The sequence below is a fragment of the Panulirus ornatus genome, chromosome 67, assembly GCF_036320965.1.
Source record: "Panulirus ornatus isolate Po-2019 chromosome 67, ASM3632096v1, whole genome shotgun sequence".
NCBI classification, from domain to species: domain Eukaryota; kingdom Metazoa; phylum Arthropoda; class Malacostraca; order Decapoda; family Palinuridae; genus Panulirus; species Panulirus ornatus.
Window position 1 is genome coordinate 16,336,547 of NC_092290.1, and position 12,421 is coordinate 16,348,967.

The 12,421-nt window shown below is 40.4% G+C and overlaps 1 protein-coding gene across 1 annotated transcript in view; it reads right to left on the minus strand.

Moving 5' to 3' along the window:
* Positions 1 to 1,488: 1,488 nt before the first annotated feature.
* The window catches only part of LOC139747136 (uncharacterized), a 35,346-nt gene continuing 24,413 nt past the window's right edge, over positions 1,489 to 12,421 (minus strand). Inside the window, exons 7-8 of the mRNA XM_071659053.1 lie at positions 4,886 to 5,011; positions 1,489 to 3,689 (exon numbers count right to left, since the gene is read on the minus strand). Of these exons, the coding sequence (XP_071515154.1) occupies positions 2,998 to 3,689; positions 4,886 to 5,011 (818 nt within the window). The 3' untranslated portion in view covers positions 1,489 to 2,997. The remainder of the gene's footprint in view (positions 3,690 to 4,885; positions 5,012 to 12,421) is intronic.

Genomic DNA, 12,421 nt, shown 5'->3' on the forward strand with positions numbered 1-12,421 from the left:
CTGGACTACGATATATTTTGTCACCAGCAACATTATTGATCCGTGGAATAATCCCCCAGAGAGTGTTCTTCACAGTAACAACCTTAAAATCTTCAAAACTAGGTTTGATCATCACTTGTGACACTCCGGTATTGAATGGTATATATTGGTATATATTGCAACTTTCTCGTCGACTGATCTTTCCCTACCCTTGCTGCAGTAAGATCCAACTTTGATTAGCCCATGACTCTTGCTTTGAGAAAGTAAATAAGAATCATTGTATCATGCTTCAACATCAGCAATAGTATTAGGATGCATGTCGTTGGTGATGGATGCATGACATATTCAAGTTCATTCTACCTCATGACTTTCCTAAAAAAGAATTGTTGTTTCATCTTCCTGCCGGCCTCAAATAGTGTCTGCCTCCCGTTTTAAGTCTTCTGACTGTTTATATGTGTAATAACCTATTTGTAATTACTTACTTACTCTGTACGGACACAGAGTTTAAAACTCGCGCAGCCCACTATCTCTTGTACCATCCGGAGAGGGAGTTTTACACTTTTGTGGACCCATTTCATGAACATTCAGAATTATACACAACTGTATGCTGTCCACAGTAATCATTTCTTCATATATCTTTTTTCATTCATCCTCCGATTTTATCCTATAGAAGCACTTCATATTATTATTTTTTCGCACGTTTCTTCCTTACTGCTTCAGTGATACTGTATGAAGTGCAGTGTTGTATGAGTCATAGTTTGTCATCTTCACCTCCTAGTGACATCTGTGACCAGTGTACACAGTATGATGTTTGTCAAATAATACAGGTTAGTGTAAAGTTGTTATAATCAGTGTATTTTGGAGAAGTCAATTAGCAGTGGTAAGGGTATATGGTGTGTACCACGTCGGGTGTAAGCCGTTTGATAAGTTGAACTTTAAAGTGACAGTGTATAGTGTACCTACATGTGCACGTTTGCGTGTAACCTAGTATAGCTAAGTGTGAGATGTACATAACAGCTGCTTTATATCTTAATTTTACCATTGTAGTTGTTCCTTCATGTTGCAGAATATTGCCCACTTTAACTGGACCTCAATTTCCCTTATGTCTTATTTGATTACACTAAACCATTTGTTGATGCAGAAGTGTCAGACATCAAGGTCTTCTTCTGGCATCAGTAAAATGTGATTTGATTGATTTATTAATGTATGCCATGTTGTAAGCATGTCTCATTAATCCTTTGGTTGTGATTCAGTGTTCTGATGTTAACTATTGTCCCTATGCATAAATATCGTTTGTTAACAGCCACTATAATTGTAGCTGGGAACACTGAGTGTATCGTGGTGAGGGAGGTATAACCAGCCCTAACCATCACCAACCCAGTGTTCTCCATCACCTTATCTCAGTCGTCAGCCTAAGGCAAGTGTCCTAGATCTGATCACTCGAGTACCACCATCATCCTTGACTACATCCAAAGCTCCTTCTATCACAAAGGTAAATGAAAAAATGAATACAATGCATCTTCTATGAACACAAAGTGTGCAGTTTATTCTTGGTGTATGGAAAAAATATCAGTGTTTTGTATATTTGCCAAAAGACTTAGCAACAATAACCTCTCTGACACATACACCGATTCAAACAGTAAGTGATACATCAAATGACATATGAGAGATAACAGCAAACAAAAAAAATCTATAGATACAATACAGGTGGTGACACAACACTTGATACTTAACCTCACATATTGGATTATATAGTAGTGATATTAGAAACATGTACTGGTAATACATCATCACAAGGAATACATCAGACAACAAATCTCTTGATACATATGATACTACATATCTGTGTTGATGCCGTTTTGATATCTGTTTGATCAACCTCACTTTACCTGTCTGGGTTCAGTAGGTCTCATTGTACCAACAGATGTTTTAAGAAATGCTCTTCATTTATTGTTTCAGCAGTTGTATTGTTTCAACAGGTGCTGCTGTTTCAGCAGTTGCGTTGCTTCAACAGGTGTACTATTCCTCCAGTGAGTGTTATGACAGTTGCTGGTCTACAGATAATTTTGGTCTGATGATACAACAGTTGTTCTTCCAAATATGACTGTTCCATCTTTTCTTAGTGCCATTTTAGCAGCTTGGCTTTACCATTCATCTCTTACAGTTGTTTCAGCTCATTTAGTTTATCAGGTTTATTTCAGCAGGAGTCATTATGTCAGTAGTGTTTTCCCGTAAGGTGCTATCTGGGCTAGGTATGTTACAGTGATGTTAAAGCAGACATTGTAGGTTCAGTAATAAGTACAATAGTTCCGGTCATTGTAAAGTTCCGGCTAGCTGTGAGAAGCTGCCTTATATCATACCTTCACAAGTTCCAAAGTTTCGGGTGGCTCTTTATGTGAAGAGGTTCATGTATTGCATATGAAGGAATTTCCCTGGCTACGTAATGTTTGAGTACCGATGGATCGGTTCACTGGTGATGGATGCAGTCATCAGTATGCAGACAGTAACATTTTCTTTGACAAAGATCAAATGACCCTTCACAACAACCAAGATGGTCTATATGTTGATGTTGCCTGGCACTTTTGATATTTGCAACTTTTTATTTGTATTATTACCTTCCCTGTTTTCAGTCTAAAGGCCAGTAATCTCCTTCGAGGGTAAAGTTTTATTAATATATGTGTACAGAGTAAAGCCTCTCATTTTCCAAAAGCCACAAGAACTCTTTAGTACTTTCAAAATCTAGAGGACCTCAAAGTTCCTTTGGAAACTGAGGACCTCTGCCAATCTTCGTAACCAGTGTGCCTACAGATCCAAGATGACGTACAGAACCTGGAAGACCTTTATAGAGGCTAAAAGGTTCATAGATCTAATAAGTTTCATTCCTTGGAAAAAAATCATGTCAAAATGACAGCCCAAAACGACTTTCACAAGAGACAAAATTCTAGCAAGATGTAGATGATATCATGACAACCTCGGGCATGTTCCCGAAATCTAACACACTGACCCTTTCCACCTCTATTACATGCTCATCCTCACATCTTCACCAGGATCCCCTTTATCACCTTTATCTCCTTTGTCACCTTTGTCACCTTTGTCACCTTTATCGCCTTTATCCCCTTTGTCACCCTTATCCCCTACATCGCCTTTATCCCCTGTATCGCCTTTAGCCCCTGGAGTCCCTAGATCACCTTTTTCCCCATTTGCCCCTAGATCACCTTTATCCCCTTTAGCACCATCAGCCCCTGGATCACCTTTATCTCCCTTTCCTCCTTGTGGACCAGGCTCACCATTAGTACCAGCATCACCTTTGGGGCCAGGAGGCCCTTGAGTACCGGGTTCACCTGTAGGTCCTGCAACACCCGCAGGTCCTTGCTCACCTTTAGAACCAGGATCACCTTTCATACCTGCAGGTCCTGCAGATCCAGGTTGACCTGCAGGTCCTTGGGATCCAGGAGGACCTGCGGATCCAGGAGATCCATCTTGACCTGGAGATCCGTTTACTCCAGGACTGCCGGCAGATCCCGGGTGACCAGGATGACCTTTACCTCCTGGAACTCCAGTATTACCTATAGGACCTACAGGTCCTGTATTACCTTTAGGACCCGGAGGACCAGGAGACGCTGGGAGACCAGGGGGACCTGGAGGGCCTGGAGGACCTGCAGGACCTGCAGGACCTGCAGGACCTGGAGAGGGACGAGTGCGCCTCTCGCCTGTAAATACATCCAAATTAACCATTAGCAGCCAGAAGGAAAGGGTAAAACAATACTCCAGTACAAGTTCTCTACTGCATACAATGATGATATATCCAGTTACTCAACGTATGACTCATTTCATATTAACGTTACATTATGGTTATTTCAATACCCACAACATTCCCACATTATTGTTTTTCCTGTAGTACACCAAATGGCACAGAAACGGCCATCACACACACACACACACACACACACACACACACACACACACACACACACACACACACACACACACACACGACACACACACACACACACACACACACACACACACACACACACACACACACGCACACACACGAACACACACACACACACACACACTCACACACACGCACACACAAAAACACACATACACACACATAAACACACACACACACACTCACAAATACATACACACAAAAACACATATACACATATGCATGCATAAATGGTGTAGGAGATAAGCTGCTACAAACAGTGAAAAGGTTTGGCCAAGTATGTAAGGCATGTGTGCAAGTAGGAAGAGAGAAGTGTGATTGGTTCCCGGCGAAGGTCTGTCTGCGGCAGGTGATATGTGATGTCTCCATGGTTGTTTAATTTGCTTATGGATGGGGTAATGCTGTGCCCTGTGTTGCGGGGTGGCGGCGAGTGTGTATGAGGACTGTAAGTGTAAATATATGTGTATATATGTATATGTATATGTATATGTATATGTATATATAGGGGACGAAGTTCTGGGAGCGATAGAAATTGTGTGGAAAGAAATAAGGTTATCTCAGAGGGCAAAAATGGTTATGTATAGAGGAGTAGTAGTTCCAACAACATTATATGGTTACGAGGAATGGACTGTAGATAGGGTTGTGCGCAGGAGGGTGGATGTGCTGGATATAAAATGTTTCAAAACAAAATGTGGCGTGAGGAGGTCCGATCGAGTAAATGATGAAAGGGTAAGTGAGCTGAGTGGTAATAAGTAAGAAAGTGGTTTGGAGAGTTGAAGACGATGAGTTGAAACTGTTTAGACATATAGAAAGGAAAGGCTGCCCAAGAGGAAATATGTATAGAAGTGCTATAAGGCCATATGTTACAGTCTCCACCAGGTGAAGGAATGTCTCATTCACATTTTCTTTATCCCCAGCTAATGTAATACTACTTGTTCTAAGTGTACTTACAGCACCATCTGCCATTACGGCAGCTGCCTGCGATTTCTTTACACTTCCTTGAACTCTTTTTACATTTTCCAGGACAATCATCCTTTCCAATAAACCTCATATCATCTGCCAGTCTTGCTTCGCCATCTGAAAGTTCAATGATTTTCAGTGAGATTCTACGAGGCATACATAATCTTCCTCTATGAACCATAGGTACCTTCCTTAACCTTATGAATCCTTTCATTCGCACTTCTTTTACATTCTTTCATTCCTATTGTCATTTTCTTCCATGTTAAGCTTATGCACATGTGAGGCAATCTCCTGGATGTTGTGGTCATATATATATTTACTTATTTAATTAATTTATTTTGCTTTGCCGCTTTAGCGAGGTAGCGCAAGGAAACAGACGAAAGAATGGCCCAACCCACCCACATACACATGTATATACATATACGTCCACACGCGCAAATATACATACCTATACATCTCAACGTATACATATACATACACACACAGACATATACATATATACACATGTACATAATTCATACTGTCTGCATTTATTCATTCCCATCGCCATCTCGCCACACATGAAATAACAACCCCCTCCCCCCTCATGTGTGCGAGGTAGGGCTAGGAAAGGACAACAAAGGCCACATTCGTTCACACTCAGTCTCTAGCTGTCATGTATTAATGCACCGAAACCACAGCTCCCTTTCCACATCCAGGCCCCAGAGAACTTTCCATAGTTTACCCAAGACGCTTCACATGCCCTGGTTCAATCCATTGACAGCACGTCGACCCCGGTATACCACATCGTTCCAATTCACTCTATTCCTTGCACGCCTTTCACCCTCCTGCATGTTCAGGCCCCGATCACTCAAAATCTTTTTCACTCCATCTTTCCACCTCCAATTTGGTCTCCCACTTCTCCTCGTTCCCTCCAACTCTGACACATATATCCTCTTTGTCAATCTTTCCTCACTCATTCTCTCCATGTGACCAAACCATCTCAAAACACCCTCTTCTGCTCTCTCAACCACACTCTTTTTATTACCACACATCTCTCTTACCCTATTATTACTTACTCGATCAAACCACCACACACCACATATTGTCCTCAAACATCTCTTTTCCAGCACATCCACCCTCCTCCGCACACCTCTATCCATAGCCCACGCCTCGCAACCATATTAAATTGTTGGAACCACTATTCCTTCAAACATACCCATTTTTCCTTTTCGAGATAATGTTCTCGACTTCCACACATTCTTCAAGGCTCCCAGAATTTTCGCCTCCTCCCCCACCCTCTGATTCACTTCCGCTTCCATTGTTCCATCCGCTGCCAGATCCACTCCCAGATATCTAAAACGCTTCACTTCCTCCAGTTTTTCTCCATTCAAACTTACCTCCCAATTGACTTGACCTTCAACCCTACTGTACCTAATAACCTTGCTCTTATTCACATTTACTCTTAACTTTCTTCTTTCACACACTTTACCAAACTCAGTCAACAGATTCTGCAGTTTCTCACATGAATCAGCCACCAGCGAAAAGCCTCCTCCATTTCAAGTTTCTTTAATTCAATATTTTTCTTTAAAATAATATTTTGAAATTGGTCAAATGGTCGACCAGACAGCTGCAACAAACGTTGAGGTAGGACAGATCTTGGAATTACTTGTTCATCAAGGCATTTCCTAAGGAATTTAAATCGTAAGTTCAGAATCTTTTAGGTCTCCCTTTTAATAATAATTTCACTTTGCTTCCCATGTTGTTTAAATCTATTAATGTAAATGTTGCCTTCAGCAACAGTAATACTATAAAGAATATCTTAATCAGGAATTCACCAGAAAATTCTCTTGGTTGCATCTATAAAGTTCCTTGTGGAAACTGTGATAAATTTTATGTTGGTCAGACTGGTAAGGATCTTTCCGTTAGACTTGAGCAACATAAATATAGTATAAGAACGGGACAAGAATCAAATGCCTTGTTTAATCATGATAAAAACTATGATCATTGTATTGACTGGAGTAACGCCATCTCAGTTGTTAACTCTAACTCTATTACCAAGAGAAATATCATTGAATCTTCTATTATAAAATACACAAAGACTTATAATCTTAATATTAGTGATAGTCTGTACAAATTAGATAACTTTATTGTTGATAAGATTTGTAAAATGATAAGTTTATGAACGCTCGTTGTATGTTTTGGACAATCACAAGTTTACCAAATGGCGTTCTAGCTTCGTCTCTTCGATGTATATCAACTAACGGTTATATTTCTCTCTTGTCTCCCCTGATGATGTGATTATTACACGAAAGAGCACTTGGGAACTTTTCGTGTTTCATTTTCCCCGTGAACTCATAGGAATATATATATATATATATATATATATATATATATATATATATATATATATATATATATATATATATGTATATATTTATTTACTTATTTTGCTTTGTCGCTGTCTCCCGCGTTAGCGAGGTAGCGCAAGGAAACAGACGAAAGAATGGCCCAGCCCACCCACATACACATGTATATACATACAAGTCCACCCACGCAAATATACATACCAATACATCTCCATGTACACATATATATATAATCACCCACAGACATATACATATATACATATGTATATAATTCATACTGTTAGCCTTTATTCATTCCCATCGCCGCCTCGCCACACATGGAATAACAACCCCCTCCCCCCTCATGTGTGCGAGGTAGCGCTAGGAAAAGACGACAAAGGACCCATTCGTTCACACTCAGTCTCTAGCTGTCATGTGACAATGCACCGAAACCAATGCTCCCTTTCCACATAATGGCCCCACACAACTTTCCATGGTTTACCCCAGACGCTTCATATGCCCTGATTCAATTCATTGACAGCACGTCGACCCCGGTATACCATATCGTTCCAATTCACTCTATTCGTTGCACGCATTTCACCCTCCTGCATGTTCAGGCCCCGATCACTCAAAATCTTTTTCACTCCATCTTTCCACCACCAATTTGGTCTCCCACTTCTCCTCGTTCCCTCCACCTCTAACACATATATCCTCTTTGTCAATCTTTCCTCAATCATTCTCTCCATGTGACCAAACCATTTCAAAACACCCTCTTCTGCTCTCTCAACCACACTCTTTTTATTTCCATACATCTCTCTTACCCTTACATTACTTACTCCATCAAACCACCTCACAACACATATTGTCCTCAAACATCTCATTTCCAGCACATCCACCCTCTATCCATAGCACACGCCTCGCAAACATATTACATTGTTGGAACCACTATTCCTTTAAACATAGCCATTTTTGCTTTCCGATATAATGTTCTCGACTTCCAAACATTCTTCAAGGCTCCCAGAATTTTCGCCCCCTCCCCCACCCTATGATTCACTTCCGCTTCCATTGTTCCATCCGCTGCCAGATCCACTCCCAGATATCTAAAACACTTTACTTCCTCCAGTTTTTCTCAATTCAAACTTACCTCCCAATTGACTTGACCCTCAACCCTACTGTACCTAATAACCTTGCTCTTATTCACATTTACTCTTAACTTTCTTCTTTTACACACTTTACCAAACTCAGTTACCATGAATCAGCTACCAGCGGTGTATCATCAGCGAACAACAACTGACTCACTTCCCAAGCTCTCTCATCCACAACAGACTGCATACTTACCCCTCTTTCCAAAACTCTTGCATTCACCTTCCTAACAACCCCATCCATATACAAATTAAACAGCCATAGAGACATCACACACCCCTACCGCAAACCTACATTCACTGAGAACCAATCACTTTCCTCTCTTCCTACACGTACACATGCCTTACATCCTCGATAAAAAACTTTTCACTGCTTCTTAGAACTTTCCTCCCACCCCATATATTCTTAATACCTTCCACAGAGCATCTCTATCAACTCTATTATATGCCTTCTGTAGATCCATAAATGCTACATACAAATCCATTTGCTTTCCTAAGTATTTCTCATATACATTCTTCAAAGCAAACACCTGATCCACACATACTTTGCCACTTCTGAAACCACACTTCTCTTCCCCAATCTGATGCTCTGTACATGCCTTCACCCTCTCAATCAATACCTTCCCATATAATTTCCCATGAATACTCAACAAACTTATACCTTTGTAATTTGAGCACTCACCTTTGTCCCCTTTGCCTTTGTACAATGGAACTATGCAAGCATTCCGCCAATCCTCAGGCACCTCACCATGAGTCATACATACATTAAATAACCTTACCAACCAGTCAACAATACAGTCACCCCCCTTTTAAGAAATTCCACTGTAATACCATCCAAACCCACTGCCTTGTCGGCTTTCATCTTCCACAAAGCTTTTACTACCTCTTCTCTGTTTACTAAGTCATATTCCCTAACCCTCTCACTTTGCACACCACCTCGACCAAAACACCCTATATCTGCCACTCTATCATCAAACACATTCAACAAACCTTCAAAATACTTGCTTCACCTCCTTCTCACATCACCACTACTTGTTATCACCTCCCCATTAGTCCCCTTCACTGAAGTTCCCATTTGTTCCCTTCTCTTACGGACTTTATTTACGTCCTTCTAAAATATCTTTTTATTCTCCCTAAAATTTAATGATGCTCTCTCACCCCAACTCTCATTTGCCCTCTTTTTCACCTCTTGAACCTTTCTCTTGACCTCCTGCCTCTTTCTTTTATACATATCCCACTCATTTGCATTTTTTTCACGCAAAAATCGTCCAAATGCCTCTCTCTTTTCTTTCACTAATATTCTTACTTCTTCTTCCCACCACTCGCTACCCTTTCTAATCTGCCCACCTCCCACGCTTCTAATGGCACAAGCATCTATTGCGCAAGCAATCACTGCTTCCCTAAATGCATCTCATTCCTCCCCCACTCCCCTAACCTCCTTTGTTCTCACCTTTTTCCATTCTGTACTCAGTCTCTCCTGGTACTTCCTTACACAAGTCTCCTTCCCAAGCTCACTTACTCTCACCACTCTCTTCACCCCAATATTCTCTCTTTTTTTCTGAAAACCTCTACAAATGTTCACCTTTGCCTCCACAATATAATGATCAGACATCTCAGTTATCAACTCTAACTCTATTACCAAGAGAAACACCATTGAATCTTCTATTATTAAACACACAAAAAATTATAATCTTAATATTAGTGATGGTCTATACAAATTAGACAACTTTATTGTTGATAAGATTTGTAAAATGATAAATTTATGAACGCTCATTGTATGTTTTGGACAATCACATGTTTACCAAATGGCGTCCTAGTTTCGTCTCTTCGATGTATATCAACTGACTGTTATATTTCTCTCTTGTATCTTCCCTGATGATGTAATTATTACACGAAAGTGCACTTGGGAACTTTTCGTGTTTCATTTTCCCGTGGACTCATAGGAATACTTATATATATATATATATATATATATATATATATATATATATATATATATATATATATATATATATATATATATATATATATATATATATATATATATATATATATTACGTAATCCTCCCTGGGGATACGGGAGAAAAAATACTTCCCACGCATTCCTCACGTGTCGTACGAGGCGACTAAAGGGAACGGGAGCGGGGGGCCAGAAACCCTCCCCTCCTTGTATTTTAACTATCTAAAAGGGGAAACAGAAGAAGGAGTCACGCGGGGAGTTCTCATCCTCCTCGAAGGCTTAGATTGAGGTGTCTAAATGTGTGTGGATGTAACCAAAAAGAGAAAAAAGGAGAGAGAGGTAGTATGTTTGAGGAAAGGAACCTGGAGGTTTTGGCTCTAAGTGAAACGAAGCTCAAGGGTAAAGGGGAAGAATGGTTTGGGAATGTCTTGGGAATAAAGTCAGGGGTTAGTGAGAGGACAAGAGTAAGGGAAGGAGTAGCACTACTCCTAAAACAGGAGTTGTGGGAGTATGTGATAGAGTGTAAGAAAGTAAATTCTAGATTGATATGGGTGAAACTGAAAGTTGATGGAGAGAGATGGGTGATTGTTGGTGCATATGCACCTGGGCATGAGAAGAAAGATCATGAGAGGCAAGTGTTTTGGGAGCAGCTGAATGAGTGTGTTAGTGGTTTTGATGCACAAGACCCGCTTATAGTGATGGGTGATTTGAATGCAAAGGTGAGTAATGTGGCAATTGATAGAATAATTGGTATACATGGGGTGTTCAGTGTTGTAAATGGAAATGGTGAAGAGCTTGTAGATTTATGTGCTGAAAAAAGACTGGTGATTGGGAATACCTGGTTTAAAAAGAGAGATATACATAAGTATACGTATGTAAATAGGAGAGATGGCTAGAAAGCGTTATTGGATTACGTGTTAATTGATAGGCGCGCGAAAGAGAGAATTTTGGATGTTAATGTTCTGAGAGGTGCAACTGGAGGGATGTCTGATCATTATCTTGTGGAGTCGAAGGTGAAGATTTGAAGGGGTATTCATAAAAGAAGAGAGAATGTTGGGGTGAAGAGAGTGGTGAGAGTAAGTGAGCTTGGGAAGGAGACTTGTGTGAGGAAGTACCAGGAGAGACTGAGTACAGAATGGAAAAAGGTGAGAACAAAGGAGGTAAGGGGAGTGGGGGAAGAATGGGATGTATTTAGGGTATCAGTGATGGCTTCGCAAAAAATGCTTGTGGCATGAGAAGCGTGGGAGGTGGGTTGATTAGAAAGGGTAGTGAGTGATGGGATGAAGAAGTAAGATTATTAGTGAAAGAGAAGAGAGAGGCATTTGGACGATTTTTGAAGGGAAATAATGCAAATGAGTGGGAGATGTATAAAAGAAAGAGGCAGGAGGTCAAGAGAAAAGTGTAAGAGGTGAAAAAGAGGGCAAATAAGAGTTGTGGTGAGAGAATATCATTAAATTTTAGGGAGAATAAAAAGATGTTTTGGAAGGAGGTAAAAAAAGTGCGTAAGACAAGGGAGCAAATGGGAACATCAGTGAAGGGGGCTAATGGGGAGGTGATAACAAGTAGTGGTGAAGTGAGAAGGAGATGGAGTGAGTATTTTGAAAGTCTGTTGTATGTATTTGATGATAGAGTGGCAGATATAGGGTGTTTTGGTCGAGGTGGTGTGCAAAGTGAGAGGGTTAGGGAAAATGATTTGGTAAACAGGGAAGAGGTAGTAAAAGCTTTGCGAAAGATGAAAGCCGGCAAGGCAGCAGGTTTGGATGGTATTGCAATGGAATTTATTAAAAAAGCTGGTGACTATATTGTTGACTGGTTGGTAAGGTTATTTAATGTATGTATGATTCATGGTGAGGTGCCTGAGGATTGGCGGAATGCTTGCATAGTGCCATTGTACAAAGGCAAAGGGGATAAGAGTGAGTGCTCAAATCACAGAGGTATAAGTTTGTTGAGTATTCCTTGTAAATTATATGGGAGGGTATTGATTGAGAGGTTGAAGGCATGTACAGAGCATCAGATTGGGGAAGAGCAGTGTGGTTTCAGAAGTGGTAGAGGATGTGTGGATCAGGTGTTTGCTTTGAAGAATGTATGTGAGAAATAC